This window comes from Zonotrichia leucophrys, chromosome 12 (assembly GCF_028769735.1).
Source record: "Zonotrichia leucophrys gambelii isolate GWCS_2022_RI chromosome 12, RI_Zleu_2.0, whole genome shotgun sequence".
NCBI classification, from domain to species: domain Eukaryota; kingdom Metazoa; phylum Chordata; class Aves; order Passeriformes; family Passerellidae; genus Zonotrichia; species Zonotrichia leucophrys.
In genome coordinates this window covers 2,284,578-2,301,318 of record NC_088182.1, presented here as the reverse complement: position 1 = coordinate 2,301,318, position 16,741 = coordinate 2,284,578, and the positions used below count along the sequence as shown (strand labels likewise).

The 16,741-nt window shown below is 39.9% G+C and overlaps 1 protein-coding gene across 2 annotated transcripts in view; it reads left to right on the top strand.

Annotated features, from left to right (window-relative positions):
- Nucleotides 1-16,741, top strand: part of CNTN6 (contactin 6) — a 131,788-nt gene that overhangs the window by 24,627 nt on the left and 90,420 nt on the right. For both annotated transcript variants that reach the window (XM_064724073.1, XM_064724072.1), the window contains exon 2: nt 54-191. In XM_064724073.1, the coding sequence (XP_064580143.1) occupies nt 137-191 (55 nt within the window). In that variant the 5' untranslated portion in view covers nt 54-136. The remainder of the gene's footprint in view (nt 1-53; nt 192-16,741) is intronic.

Genomic DNA, 16,741 nt, shown 5'->3' with positions numbered 1-16,741 from the left:
ATTGATTCGGGGTCTGTGCTTTAATCGCCCAATATCTCTTCCTGTTTTTGCAGAATATCCAGGTAGTCACAGGAAGACACACTTTACTTTCTTCCACTGATTGGATGGGAGGAATTTTTGACCTTGGAAAGTGGAGATGGTGTTGCTATGGAAACTAATAAGTCTGCTGCCATTCATGAGCTGCAGCACAGGTAAAATGTTCCACTATTAGTGTTTGTGATTGATAAATCTCTGTCAGTGTCATAGTTCTTGGAGAAAGGAGCAGCAATTACCAAAATTAACAGCCCTTTTTTGTATGAACAAGTGACTAAGGAGCTTTTCATTAGGACACACTTTAATTTTAAACAACTCCAGGTGCTGCCTTTGAACCAGAAAAGCACTTTTCAGGAGCATAAGAAAGCTGGAATCCAGGTAATAGCTTTAAAAAACAGTCTAAGCTGTAACAGTGAGAAAGAAGAACAATTGTTACTTGGGGGACAACATCATGAAAACATTTCTTGGCCACAATATCAGCAAATGAAGCTGGATTGAAAACCAGACCAGTTTGGGAGCACTGAATTAATGGTTTGGATTCCACATTTCCTATCACACCCTCCAAGTGCTTCCATGCCAGTGAAGTGTCTTTAAATCACAGTTAACTGAGAGGCAAATTAAAGTATTTATTTGTGAAGGGTGAGAATCATAAGGACTGTCAATATAAATGCACAAAAAGGAAGGAAAATCTTGCTTAAAGCCCAAAGCAAATGCAATGACAATGGAGTGGTGATGGACCCTCATCCTCCCACCCTGACACTCCTCAGGTTGGATCAGAGGACAAGATGTGCTTGGAGGAAGGAGAAATGCCTCCCCCCATTCTCCTTCCTGAATATCCCCTGTGTTTATTTAAAATATCAACAGTTTGTAGCATATTGTGAGGTAAAATGTTCTTTTCTGCCTGGCTGGGCATTGCTCACAGTGAGGGTTTGGTACTCTGAGTTCACTCCTGCTCTGAACCTTTCTTCTAATTAAAAGCATATAACTTGACAATGCTGCTTCATAGAGCCATAAAAATGGGATTAACTCATGTGGCTCATTACAGCTCCTCTCCAAACAGGCACTGAGTGGGAGCTGAACTCTTTGAGGTTCTAATGAATTTGGGGATGGACTGACCCCTCACACTTGGCTGTGATAGAAACCATGACAACTGACTTTTGTCTCCAATTAATGCATTGAACTCTAAATAGCCAGGATATTACTCATGTACTTACAAGGAAATTGTATTAAAGTAACCTCAAATGGTACTTAAATTAATTATGTAGTGCATGAGTCAGCAGCTGTTTGAAGTGGAGAAACAGAGCAGAGGGCAGACTTCAGTACCATTTTAAAATACAATTTAAATGAACCTCGATGCTGTTTTATCTAAATGTGAAATGTAAACCTCAGGATGAAAAAAAAAAAACAAATCTCAGGATCAGACTTTCTGTTAAATCAATACAAAGTTGCTATTTCAGTAACAAACAGCCAGCACGTTAAGGACTAAAAATCTTGGAGTATATAAAATATTGTGATATGTAAAATATTCCAAGTGAGCAGTCGCTCATTTAAGCCCAGCTTTGCTGAACTTATCTCAACAACCACGTGTTTAGGACCCAAATATTCCCTTCAATTCCTCATTGTCCCACTCAGCCCTCTTGGGTTCCTCTCACAGACCCTTCCCTCCTTTACTACTCTGAGTAAAGCACTTGTAGCAGTCTTTCAGAGCACAGGATTCCCCTGCACAGGATTCCCCTGATTTCTTGGGAAATATTGGGAAATAAATGGTGGTCCTGGAATGTGAACGGCTGGAGGAGCAGGAGAGATGCATGAGGGACAAGATATTTTCGCACCCATGATTTGTATCTCCAAAAAGAATCTTTTCCTTATTTTTTTTTCTCATTTTCCCCCTGCCCCAGGCTTTAATTTTTGAAACTTTTGTCATCTTCATCACTCTTGCCAGAGGATCCTCTTTAACAAGCCCAGTCCCAGGCTTTAAACCTGAGTTAAAAGGTACTGGGAGCTCACTTTTAGATGAACATGTTCAGCTTTTAAAGACTTAAAAATAGCTAAAAATGCAAATGTTCCATATTCCCAGGCACCAAGAGCAGCTCACAACGGCCCTTTTGTCCTGCTCCTGCTCTCAATTAAAGGAACAGCAAAAGCTCCCACTGACTTCACTGGGATAAGTTAATTTATTCCTGGGTATAAATTAACTCCATTGATTTCAGCAGAGCTCCGCTGATTTTCACTCCATGACATTCTGAAATATGCCTGATGGTAACAGTCAAACTGCACTTATGGCAAAACTTCTCTGATTTATCACATGGAAGGCTCACATCAATTTAGGAATAATAGAAAAGAGTGGGAAGGCGAGGAAGCAGCCCTGGTGCTGAGCAGAGCAGTTTTGTGGCTGGGGATGGAAGGGTAATTCAGGGTGTTGGATGGCATTGGTCACTCATTTCCTCCTTGTTTCTACCTCAATTCCACCTGACATGCAGAATGAAAATGATTCTGACCTATAAATTAATTTTAAATCTCAGGATTAAATGTGCTGTGCAGAAGAACTGGATATTATTAGCCCCCCTAAATGGCAATTCAATTACTCAAAAATCAAGCTGCCCTCTATATTCTCTTTGTAGGCAAAAAATCGTGGCAAGAATAATGTTTCCTCCAACTCTTATTTTCCAGCAAAGCTTTTTTATGTGTCTCAACGAGGGTCTTTAGGGTTTTCTTGCAGTGCCTTAGGGGACAAAATAAAATAAGGTAATGCATGCACAGTGACACAGCGAGGGAACAGATTAGATTTTTTTTTTTTTCATAACCCATTGCTATTTAAATGAGATAATCTGATCTAAGCAGAGCACCAGAGGCAAGAAGGGTGATGAAGATAAACTCAGAGATCATTACTTTAAATTCTGTGTACTTGCTATAGGGATGTACAACAACCATCTCCTGACATCATTGAAATTTAAACATTATTTGATATGAATATGTTAGGAAAGAGCCTTCACTTTCTGGATTAAAGATGTAGACAGGATTTTGGGAAGTTGAAATGAACAGACCTGTCCAAAGTGCTCAATAAAATAAAATAATTGTCTCTTCACACCAAAACTCTCTCAGGTTTTGCTCCTACGGCAGCTCCTGGATTGTGCTGCTTCCTCTGGAGCTGTTGCGCAAGGCAGGCTGCCAAGAATATCTTGATGAGACAGAATTTTATTTTCATTTTTAATATCATATTTCTGTCCTAAGTGTCCATCAGATGCAGCTCAGACTGTTCTTTGGGGGTGCCAGCTCAGGTTCTCCATCAGGATGGAGGAAATTCCCTCACCTCTCTCTCTGGTCCCCCCATTCTCTCAGGGTCAATCAGGAATTGCCTCCTGATAATTCCAAGGGTCTGTCTTCCTCCTGGACTGCTGATCCCAATTTTCTGTGTCCCTCCTGTTCCTAAAGGGAAAAGGCACCTCTTTGACCTGATTCCTGGTGGCTTCTTCCCTTCCAATAAATCCCTTTGCACACACGGAGAGGTGGCCTTGGTCACTGTCCTTTGTCACTGCCCTTTGTTCTGCTGATGGTCTTGGCCCCACCGTGCAAGCAAAGGGAATTCCAGGATTAAAGACAAGGAAAAAGCAGAATGGCCCTGAATTCTATCAGGCTGTGGACAGCAGAAATATCCCAAGCCAGTCTGACCTGGATTTGGAAATGAGGCATCAGCTGCATTTTCACACAGCCCTTTGGCTCCTGGCCTCCAAATCAATCCGAGGTGCAACCCCAACCTCCCAGGCTGGGCTTTTGGCCCATCATTTTGGAAAGTGTTAAATTAGAGAGAGACGTTTCCTGATGCAGAGTGTCCTGATCCTCCTCTGGGTCACAGCAGGATGAATATTGAACACAGCACATCCCACACTCTGCCTGCAGTGTCTGGCAGATTTATTGTTGGCATAACAGCACCTTTAGGGATGGAACAGCACACCATATATTTTAAGACAAGTGACATCTTTGCTATTTCTAACAGCAAAATGTGGAGATGAACTAGTCCAGCCTGGAAATGTTGCGGCTTCCCTGAACAACCAGAAGCACCTGGAGAGCTGCTGATGAGTCAGACAATGATGATAATTAGGTGTTCCTCAGACAGCATGGAGGTTTTTGTGGTTTTGGGAAATAAAAAGCTGAATTTCTGTGAAGGACTCGCAAGAAGTCTGTCCCTCCAGGAGAGGCAGCAGTGACGTTTGGAGAACTTTTGTTTTGTTCTGTGGGGTGCCAGGAGTTCAGCTCATTCCCCAACATCACTGAACAGCAACCACCCCTGGTGGAACAGAGCCAGGACAAAGGGAACCTCATTCCCTGAAAGTCACATTTAGAGATGTGAGGGGGTCTGAGGCTTTCCACCAGGCTGACCTAAACCCACTCAGGACAAAGCGACACCAGTGCCACTCACATTTCCCAAGGACTCTGTCACCCTGATTTTTTAAGATTTTTTAAGCTTTCTGATGTTTACATTCTTGTAACGAACTTTCTCACACACTTTCTGTAAATAATTTATTGGTTTGCATTCTTTTATGGAGAAAGTTTGATGGGCTGTTGGTTTGTCCGGTGTCATTGGAGAGGTGGCACCGTCACCCTCCAATCCACTGTCACTTTGGGACATCTATAAATGTTGGAGTCAGAAAATAAACTTCCCTTTTACTTTTTTAACCCTGAGAACAGCAGTGTGTATTGTTTCATGTCCTATAATGACAGGACTTGACACCACCCCAAAGCTGGAGCCAGGAATTGTGTCCAACATTCCCGACCATGGGCTGGACTCACCCTACAGAAGAATCTCCCTCATTGTGCTTCATCTCCCATAAAATCCTCCCTTTGGGATTCCCCTGAGGGCAGGGATGTGGTGGAGAGAGCTGAGAGCTCAGGGGCTGCTTTGAGGGTGCACTTTGAGATTGATTTCCCTATCAGGGAAATGTTATTTACAGGTCCTGGAGTGGGGTGGAGATGCTGCAGCTCATGGCTGTGAATTCACCAGAGTTTTCTGTTTTCCATATGGCTCTAGTGTCTAAATTCTTTAGTCTGAAAGGCCTTGTCTATTTTTATGCTGGTTTAAATAATTACTGTTTCCCAATCTTTTCAATTAGTTGCTTTGCATTACTTTTTTCCCCTTTTATTTAAACTTTACATGATTTCTTCCTGTTTCATATCAGCCCATTTTATCTCCCAACACAAAAGGCTCATTAACTTTTTAAAATAACATCCTGGTACTTTAGAAGCCATTAATTTCTTTTTTCACTTTTTTTGTTGCAACAGCTTCAAAGACAATTCAATTTTACCTTATTATCACTGCCAAGAAGTAGAAATTAGCAGGTGATTAAGCACTTCAAATATTTTGAGCGTTTTCTATTGTCAACAATGGCAAATTTAAATATAAAGAAATTAAACTTAAGAAAGCACAATAATATATTAGTGAAACAGTTTATTGAAGCACAACATTTTCAAGGAAAATTGCTGGTTTTAAGTAATTGGTTAAACAAAGTAATTGCTTAAACAAAGAGTAGGTTTAGATCAGATTTGAGAGAGAAATTATTCCCTAAAATGGTTGAGGCTCTGGCACAGGTTGCCCAGAGAAGCTGAACTTTGAGATTCTCCATTTTAGAGTTACCAACATGGATTTTTTTGAGTTTGAGAACCAAATCCACTCCTTTTAATCTCCACAACCAGTGGTTAAATTGAAGAATGGACATTTGAAACCTCAGATTTTATTATGGAGAGAATGATGGCCATAAATTCATGGAATCACTGAAGGGTTTGGGTTGGAAGGGACCTCAAGGATCATCTGTGTCCGACATGAAATAGAGAGAAATCCAGCTGGAGTCTAATTTTAAACGAGCAGTAGTGAGAATTTCTTTTTTTATTTTCAGAAATCACACCTTGGGTATGCAAAAAAACCCCAAAAACAAAAACAAACAACAACAACAAAAAAACCAAAACAGATGAACAAACAAACAAAAAACCCCCCCAAAACCTCAAAAAACCCTAAAAAAACCAAACCAACCAAACAAAAAAAACCCCAAAAATTAACTCTACTTTATTTTGACATGCAAACCTGACACGGGTAAAGATCGTGCCCACAAACTTTGAAGTGCTGCAACAAAATCTGCGACTTCCACGCAATCACAGGCTGATCATCCCTCCCATTGTTTGCAGAAGCTGGAAAATAAAACGTCTGGGGTTATTGATTTGCTACTTCTTTTTCATTTAGCGCCTATTGATCGCTGTTTATGTGTGTGCTTTTTGTTGAGCAGGAATTAACATTGAAAACTTCTTGGAATTCACTGCGTTCACAGCTACTTGACATTCCTGGGGAAATCTTGCTGCCACAGTTCCACTCCAGCTGGGGGTTTCAAAAATTGGCGTTTTCTCCTTTGGCCTCTTGGCAGCAAAAAAGAAATAAATTTTAAAAAATGTATTATTTTTTTAAAAAAAACCCCCTTTTTAATGTATTAAAAAAGCACTTAAAAAGTATTATAACAATAATATAGAATTATGTATTATATAAAAATATAAATAAATATATAAAATTATTATAATATTATTACTATTATATATTATTATATATTATTATATATTATTATATATTATTATATATTATTATATTATATTATATTATATTATATTATATTATATTATATTATATTATATTATTATATAAATGAATATTACTATTATTTACAAGAGGAAATAATAATAATATTAAATTATATTTATTATAACAATAATACGTAATTATATGTTATATAAAATATCAAACTATTATTATTATTATTATTATTAGTAGTAGTAGTAGTAGTAGTAGTAGTAGTAGTAGTAGTAGTAGTATTATTAGTATTATTAGTATTTGGGGTCAGAAAATGTGCTATCACAGAATTTGAGCTCCCAGAGTGATTTCCAACCCCTCAGGATGATTTAGGCTGTGGTTATGGTGCCTATATTACAAAAATAAACCTCTTGGTGTTGGGAGGTGTTTTTTCATCCCAGTCTGCAAGAGGAAATCTGGTGATTGCCACAAAAAATTGCTTTTGGAATGTGGCAGTCCTGGGACAGTGGGAGGGAAATATGGATTATTCCAGCTGGATGGATGGAAGTGTCTGGGGTAGCTTCTCTCCGAAGCTGCCACAGCTGGGCCATGAGGAAAGCTCTCCTTTCATTGATAGATTGGATCAAATATATATTTTTCATTCTGTTAATAGGCTGTTAAAACAGTCACTAGGAAAAAAAAAAATTGAATCAGCCTCATAAATCCTAAAGCATCTGATTTCAGTTTTATGTTTATTTCTTTCACTAGGATATCGAAAAGAAGAGTTAGATTCCCAGGTCCCACAGTTTTCCCAGTTTTAGCTCCCAAAACAATGGAAATCACAGGCCAACCACGCATTTCCCAGGAGACTGGGTTATAGTCCTGAGCCAGCCAGTAATAATGTGAATGGAATTTTTTTATTTACCTTACATTTGTTTTTCATCCTCCAGAACACCCCTTTTCTCTATTACTCCGTTCATATTTAGGATTAAACTCTTAAAAAAATTAAAAATTAAAATTGTCCTGGAATTGCAGAGCTCCAGGAGCTGCAGGAGCAGCCCCACGTGCACCATGAGAGGATTTATCTCAGCAATTGCTGTGGTTGCTGGCACAGTTATCACCATCACCATCCAAAGGCAGACAAAGCTCTCCAGGGCTGCTCCTGCAGGAGGTGAGAGGGGAGCAGGAGGGCAAATTTGGGGTGCGGAGGCAGAGCTCAGGCACAGGGGGGACCTGCAGCCCCCATTTCCAGGGGTCTCTGCTTCCCCTTGTGTGCCAAGGCCACCCAGAGCTGCCAATCCTCATCCTCTGGATCAGACACTGCCTGAATTCCCTCCTGCTTTGCAGCATTATAAACTTTATTTTGATATAGTTGATTTTTAGACCCTTGTAGAGTTTTAGCAATAGCACTTTTCCCCCTCCTGGTTATAGCATAGCCAGTATTTTGTCCTGTGCTCAATATTAATATCTGCTTTATTGTTCTATTCTAATTACAATCTCATTATGAAAGGGGCCCTATGTTTTCCTGTGACAGATATTGCATCTCATTGTTAGTGAATCTTGGTTATTCCATGCTTATTGTTATTAATAATTTGTAGCAATTGGATTGGAATTAGAATATTACTTTGCTAAATCACTTTTGCTGCTAATTAAGGCACTGTGTGTGACATTGTTTCACTCCAAACATCATCGTCCTGCTTTTCAGCCTGCTCTAATTACCTGTAACTCACTCATTTCGGCTCAGAAATCAGCTCTTTTAATCAAACTCCTTCCAGCTCTGCCGCGGTGGGAGCTGCTCTTGGTGGCAATGAAAAGTTCTGGTGGACAAAGATATTTGTAATGACAAATGCACCTTTCACTGCAGCCCCGGAGCTCCTCAGGAACAGAATAATTGTCCTCAGTGCTTCCAAACACAACAGAGGGAGGAGGGTTCTGAGGGAAAAGTGAGAGGTGACTGAAAAATTCCAGCTCTTCAAGGTATCAGCAAGGAAATCGCTGTAGCTTTAAATTGTCCTCTCTGTGAGATCGGATCTGTCGCACTGTTTGCTGGGGCAATATTTCCTCTGGAGCAGCAGCAGCTCTTCGTTATTTGCCTGGGAGCTTTGCTCACTTTGGTGCCAAACAAACAGGAGACACACAAAGGTCGTGCTTGAGTCATGAGTGAAAATTCACATTAATGGCCAGGGGGTTCCTGGCGTGGGCCCGGCATTAGCAGGGCTCTCTCCCAGTGACAGAACCTCTGACATGTCCTGAATATTGCAGCAGTTTGAGGAAAAGCAGAGAAAAAAGGGTTTATTTCTGCACGGTTCTTTCTGCAGCCATTTCAGGGGAGTGTAAAAAAGGCGTGGAAAAGGTGCAGGAGCTTTTCTGCAGGAGCTTTTTGTGCTGGAGCTGTTCTGCAAACAAACCTGTGCACACAGGCAGCAGCTTCAACTTTCTTTTGTCATGGAATCAGAGAGTGATGGAAAGGTTTGGGTTGGGAGGGGTCTGAAAGCTCATCCAGAGCCACCCCATCCATGGCAGGGACACCTCCCACTGTCCCAGGTGTCCCCAAGCTCCAATGCCAGCCTGGCCTTGGGCACTGCCAGGGATCCAGGGGCAGCCCCAGCTGCTCTGGGCACCTGTGCCAGTTTATATCTGTATTTATAGGTAGAGTAGGAATATTAATTTGGTTTTAGTTTAACAATCTTCAGAAATTAATGGTAAAGTTTAAAGAGACAATCTTGGTCGCTGGGCTTTATCTGGGGATTTCAGGTTGGGTATAAATGGCTGTGGGAAGAGTCAGGGAATTACAGAATCAGAATGGTTTGGGTTGGAAGGGTCCCTAAAGATCATTTATTTCCAACCCCATCCATGGCAGGGACCCCTCCCACTGTCCCAGGTGCTCCAGCCCCAATGTCCAGCCTGGCCTTGGGCACTGCCAGGGATCCAGGGGCAGCCCCAGCTGCTCTGGGCACCTGTGCCAGGTATCAGCACCCCCAGCATCCCTGCATCCCAGGGGCAGGCAGGGATTCAGGCACCACTGCAGCACCGCTGCAAAGCCAAGGAAAGGTTATTTCCATGGCAAGTTATTTCTGTGCACTCCAGCCTGGGTGGGTTGTTTACCACCAGAATTCCTTAAAAGCAGATGCCAAGCTCGTTATCATTTGGGAGAATTGTCTGGGGAAGGAGCAGCCTGTCAGAAAATCAGAGCACATTGTCCCTTGGGAGCGGCCTCTCCTCTGGGGCATTGCTGGGTGCCCTTGGCCAGGCTGGGTTTGCTTTGTTTCACTGCCCAGCAGGTCCCAGGATGCCACCCCAAAACCTTGGGATAGGCTCCATGTCAGTGCCCTGGGCTCACCCTGGAAAATTTAAGGTGCTTTAGAATAAAATCTATCCAAACTTAGGCTCAATCCTCAGAAAGGATTTCCCCCCAGTCCCCATGTGATTTATGGAATGCAATTTCTTCATCCTCTAACATTGTCTCACTTCATACGCTTATGCCAAATCGGGTTTGATGATTTATTATTTTTCCTACAGCTTATAAAAAAATGGGTATCAATACAATATCAACAAAGGGGTTAATCTCCAGTAACTTATTGAGCATTAATCAGATTCATGTTTCAGTCATATTAGTCTAAAGCTACTAAAATCACTGATGGTATAATGCAACTTAAATCAGAATATAATGTGATACCTCCAACTTCTGTTTCTATTTAGATTTATTTTGATTTACACTGAACATGGCAGAAATAAAAGACTTTTCTCTGTGTCTTCCTTGTACATTTGTGAGTTTGCAACACACAAATAGTTTGCTCTAGGCCAGAGAAAATGTAACAATTTATGCAACAGATATTGAATTCATATTTGCCTGACAAGTGACCTTATCAGCTATAACTTGTCATCTCCTAATTAGTCTACATTTATTTTATTCACTCAATTAACCCCCAGCCTCTCCAGGAGATAAGTTGGCGATACACGAAATTATGTGTGGTGCTTCAATTAAAATGGTGCTGCACATGTACTCCACAAATTTGCCTTAAAGAAAGGTAAACCTCATTAATATCCCACCAGTCTGGCTGCAAATTAAAATGGTTTTATTGCCAGTGATGCCACTGACTTTCAGTGCTCACTGGCAGGGAACAACAATGTCTTTTCTTCAGAGAATCTAAGAAAAATCACATAAAACTAAGAGTGCACAGTGAGATTTAGAGAGCAGAAATATCTACATATTATTAAACCTCTCCTTCCCAGAGAAATGTCCAAGTTCTTAATTTAAAATAAAATATTTACAGATTAAGAGTGACCTGAAAGGTGAGCATCTAGAATTTGTATGGAAAAGAACAAAATCCTGTGAACAGAATTCAGCCTGATTCATATTTGTGCCTTGAAATAACTTGGGTTAAGAGTTTTGGATAAAAATCTGAACCACACCACCAACAGAAATTCATGCAAACTTTAAGGAAACCAAACCTGAATGAAGATTTCTGTCCCAGTTTGATATGTGAAAAATGCTTTTGCATATGCACAACTAATTTATAGGAGGAATTGAGACAAGAAAATTGTTGTCAGCCCAAAGGTGGATGTCCAGTCAAATCAAAATACTCAAACAAACATTTATTGTATTGCAGTGACATTTTACCAGATGTCTGCATAGCTTTCAAGATATTAGGGATGTGAAAACACAAACACACAGAAAATGAATGCGGTGAAATAGGACGTGTTGTAAATTCAGCTGGCTGCAATTATTGAGGAGAGGGAACATGGAACACCCTCCTCTCTTTGCTTTGAAACTCTGCAGTCTAAATCTCCTGAAATTTGAGCTGAATCCATCATTGATTATGCCACTGCCCAGAAATATGGCCTTGGGCAGATTTGTCATAACTCTGCTGGAGATGCTGCACCGTGGCCATCACTCAGGAGGACACAATTTCCCAAGCACCACAAGTCAAGCAAATGTGCTCTGAGCAGCCTTGTGGGACCCGTCCTGCTGCAGATGGATGGCACCAGGCTGAGATGGATGGCAGGGACAGGGCAGCTCCTCACACACCTGCGCGCTGCGATCGGGACTGGATCCTTGGGGAAGGACAGGAACTTCAACTCTGAATCCCACAGAAACCTGGGGAAAAGGGAAGGGCTGGCTGCCCATCCATGGAGGTGCCCAAGGCCAGGTTGGGTGGGATTGGAGCAGCCTGGGACAGTGGAAGGTGTCCCTGCCCATGGCAGAGGTGGGACTGGATGGGATTTAAGGTCCTTCCAACTCAAAGCATTGTGTAGTTCAATGATCCAGCCCGAATTCAACACTTACCCTTGTGTTCACATTCACATCCTGAAATTCTCCATCACCTCTATATTTACTGATTTATTTATATTATTAAAAATAAATTATATTTTAGATATATTATAATATATATAATATATATAATAATAAAACATATTAATAAAAATATATATCATATATAGATATAGAATGTAGTATATATATATATATATATATAGTATATACTATATAGTATATACTATATGCTACATACTACATACTACATAATATATAATATATATATACTATATACTATATACTATATACTATATACTATATACTATATAATAAATATATAATATATAATATATATTATATAATATATTGTTATATTTATTAACACCTCTTGATTTCTTTTGTTTTATAATCTCACCCATCCATTATTTCCCTTTTTGGATTTCATCTTTGCTTTCATTTCATTTTGTCTTTGCATTTATCACATTTCACTGCTCACATTACCCCCACAATTTTAACACTCTGTCCCAGCTCAGGCAATGACAAGCAGCCCCTGCATGGAGTGTCCTCCTTTCTTTGGCATCAAAACACTTTCCATAATTTTTTTTCCCCCAATCTGCTGCAGTTTGAATTCCACCACTGGCAGAGATGAGATGCCTAATCCAATTTCCCTCTATGCAAAGAGTCCTCTTGCATTTCTCTCTGCACTTCTACTTTTTCCCTGAATAGCCGTCATTTAATGCCCCGTTATCTTGGATGGCACTCATTTAGTGGTTTATTAAGCAGTAATTCAGCAGCCTGTTATCAGTTCCTCCTAGAGCTGGGGAAAATATGCCAGCCAAGTATGCGAGATTTCCGCAGAATTACAGCGGTTTTGTGATTTTTGGATTAGAGAAAAATTACCCCAAAGTAATAGATATGAAATGTTTTCCCTGCATTTCATTATTGGCCCGGTGCTAAAGCTCCCATCAGGCTATTCCTGCTGTAGATTGTCTGATTTTTATTTCTTTTTCCAACCCAAGCAGCGAAATTCTACAAAAATCACAGAGAACTCAATGGACTGAGACGTCCTAAACCTGGACTCACTTTTTCTCCTGCATTTATGTCCTTTCTGGATGTTTCCAGGTGGGAAAAAGACATAAATTAATTTTTAAGAGCTTCTTAAAAACCAGGGAGTTGAAGTGAAATAATGGGAAAGGGTAGAACCCAAAGTGTAGAGGGATCAATGTAAATCCCAGCTGGAAAAAAATGGGTTTGTGAAATAATTTTGATGATAGAATAGGAGAAGACTTGATTGGAAATTACAACTCGTAAAAGTATATAGTATTTTATTATATATTTGTATATATATATATGTATGTATATATTTTAATATATATTAAAAAATAGTATTTTTTAATAATAAATCATTCCTGTTTCCTAAAATGGCTGGATTTAAACAAAGAATTAAAGTAGAGATATAAGGGAGGAGGTGAGAGGGTGATGGAGCAGCTGAACTGGCACCGGCCATGGAACAGCTGCCAGAATTAGGGAATTTTTCATATTTGCTCATGAAAAGCATTTCAGGCTCTGGTTTCCCTCTGGAAACTTGCACAGGAGCTACAGGAGGACAAATGGTGCAAACTCTTCCCATTTGGCATTCCATGTTCTGCAGGCTCCTCTCTGGGTGAGACCCTGGGAAGGGTGAACAGGGACACCTCAAACCCCAAATTTGGGCTGCTGCTCCTGTGCGGCTTTAAAATGGCATCAAACATTGACATTAGGAGAGGAAAGAGTATCTAAACGGGATAATTTCCAATTTTCCCTGGATTTTCAGCCTGCTGACATGGGCAGCAACATTTACGTCACGTCTCTGGTCAAGCCCTCGCTACCCTTCCCTTCACTCTCCCAAGCAGAATTTCAGAGCACCTATCATTCCCCCTCCTTTCAGCTGCCTTTTGTTTTGTTGTTTATGCTGTCATTGCTTTTTTTATTCTTTATTATTTTTTTTTTGTAGAACACATCAGATAAAGGTCATTTTTCCTTGAATGGAAAAGCACAGTGATTTTGACAGTGAGACATTCCCAGCTTGCTCTACATCAGAAATGTTGATATTAGCTCCTCTAAAATAGAGAGTAGAGACTAAAATTGCCTGAGTACTCAGTGGCTGGCAGTCATTTCCCAACAAAAGAGCATTTGCAAAGTTATGCTTGTGACTTCTGCTAAATTCCAGGGTTGCATTATTGGAAAGATTTTAACTTCATTTGCGTTTACTCAGGAAAAAAAAGAAAATCATCATGAAGGTATTAAACAGCCACAAAAGATGATGGCTTCAAATAGTGTCTTTTGGCTGATCCATAATCATTTGCTTTGGCAATTTTATTGGGGAACATTAGGGCTGATCACTAACTCTGTGTTCCTAATTATTTCTGAAATATTGTGCTGTTTTCAGTGCTGAAATGCAGAACGAGCAGAGCAGTGGGCTGGTTGGGATTGCAATGTTCTAACTGGGTTTTAATCAATGAGTGATAATGAGAGCTTGTGTTTTGACTTTCCCTTCTTAATTGCCAGTAATAAAGCAGATCCTCATTGATGATATTTAGCAGAGTTCAGTTTCATTCATCTCTGTTTATTCTATTTATTTTGAAAGTGCCTGGGAGCTTTCAGCGGGCTAGACACAATAACAGAATATTCAATGCTAATTATATTTTCCTTGCCTGATATTTTCCACAACAGAGGATGATCCTGCCTTTTCCAGGGGTGTGATTTCACCTCCCTGTTTTCTGGAATGCAGGAGGAGTCAAAGGATAAAATTATGTCCAGTGAAATCCCAATCACATTTTGCTGTTTAAATCTCTATTTCCCTTCTGCTGCTCATGATAGTTAAGATGTTTTTTGGGTTTTTTTTGGTTTCTTTTTTTTTTTTTTTTTTTTTGCCAGGATGACAAAATAAGAATTTAACATAAATATTCTCAAGATGAGGCAGATCTGCAAGTGCTGCTGGCCAGGAAAATTCATCTTACCCAAACAGCCACAAAAAAGCCACACGAGGTCTGATCTATCTCAGGTAGATCTTCACTGGCAAATTGTCAATTTTGCAACCTGATTTTTGGTTAAGAAAGACCGATTTTTTCCCTAAAACTTTAAGTTCCAAATTTAGTTTTGATCCTTCAAATGGCTGCCAGTATTGTGATGACAAATGCATGCGAATCAGTCAGTCAATACAATAAATATTTTGATAATATCCTGCCTGAATCATCTAATTTAAATCAGGACCTGCCTTAGGTTTAAAATGTTTTAAATATCCCTTGCATTCCTCTTCAATTATATGCAAGAAAATAAAGAGTTTTTTAATCCTGCCTGGATCATTGCTTGAGATGATTTATACCCCAAGATTTTCTTCCTGAGCTATCAATCATCTGAAAGCAAGAAGTAGGTGGCAGCCTGAAATTTCTATATCAGATCTTTCTGTGTCCTGAGGAATTTTTGCCGTGGCAGTAATTTGGGCTACAAAAATAAATGGTCTCCACGTGTTTTTCTATTATCTTCATGATCTCAATTATTTCTAAGTGTTATCCCAGGATATAAACCTTGTTATCAACATATAAAATCATCACTGATGTCAGGGTCTTGCAGCTAATTCCTGACTGGTTTAATTCATGCCTCTTGCTTCAGCCCTAGTGAGAAAAACAAGCATCTGGGAAGGAGCCATTTTGTTCCAGCAATTCAAAATAAATAAACCAAATTTAAATAACTCTACAAGGAGCTTAAACACCCACCTGCATTATAGTGCTGTAGAATGGAGATTTTATCTGGATTTCTACAAGGTCTGAGACTCTCAGTGCTGCAGAACCAAAATACAACTTCACATTACAACAATTTTGCTGTTGAGCATAAGTGGGAATTACCAAGTGTGGCCTCTGGAAGCAAAGATGAATCACTGCTTGCTTTAGTAAATTCAAATTATTTGCAAACAAACCTTTTCCATGATATCTCTCCATTCCAGTGTGGCTGGATCTTTGACTGCAGCAATTCTCCTTTGTCCCCTCTGTCTCCACAGTCCCTGGGTGTGAAAGAAGAGTTGCAAAGACTCAAATGGGTCTGAAATTTCCCCAAATTCCTCTATTTTTTTCAATATTTTCTGTGTAAGCAGAACTGCAGTTTCTCATGTTGCTATGTGCTTATTCAAGTCAATGTTTCCCTCTCACATTAGGAAGGCTTTGACAGAGCATCTATCAGTGGAATTTGGGAGTCATCACCCAGAATTCACACGACAACCATCTGAGCTTAATTACTCTCCATCCTCTAAGAACAAAGCACGGCTACATTTAAAACAGAGAAAAGTTGGAGAGAAACAAAATGCTGGCTTTTCTTTAAGTGGCAGGACATTAAATGATATAGCTGTTATCTTCTCCTGTAGCATAAATTATTGAATTAAGCCTTCAGTCAGTTTGGCAACAGTGCCAGATGAATTTTACAGGAGCACAATGCAGCAAACAGAATCTGTCATTGGATCTGGGGCTCCCTCAGACCTGGAATTACAGTGAACAAAATGCTTGTGCTCTCCACCGGAAAAGGTTCATTATTATTTATTCATCTTGCCTAGTAACACAAAAAACTAATGAAGTTTCATTGAGCAGGGGGCACGTCAGGATTGGTATCCATCAGAAAGGCACATCCCTCCAACCTCATCAGGGATATTTGTCTCCATAATTAGGTGTCTGTTCCACCAGAGTTCTCCATCTGAAGGACATGCCCAAGTTCATGACATGAAACAAATCACCCACGCTAATGGAAAGGTGATTTTCACCTCTTATCTCACTTGTCTGCAGCTCCCACAATAGCACAAAGTCTTTGGGAAATCTTTTCATAATGCCAAAAAAAAAAGTCAGGCCCAGGTAGGAATTTCAGCCCTGTTGCTCACATGTTTG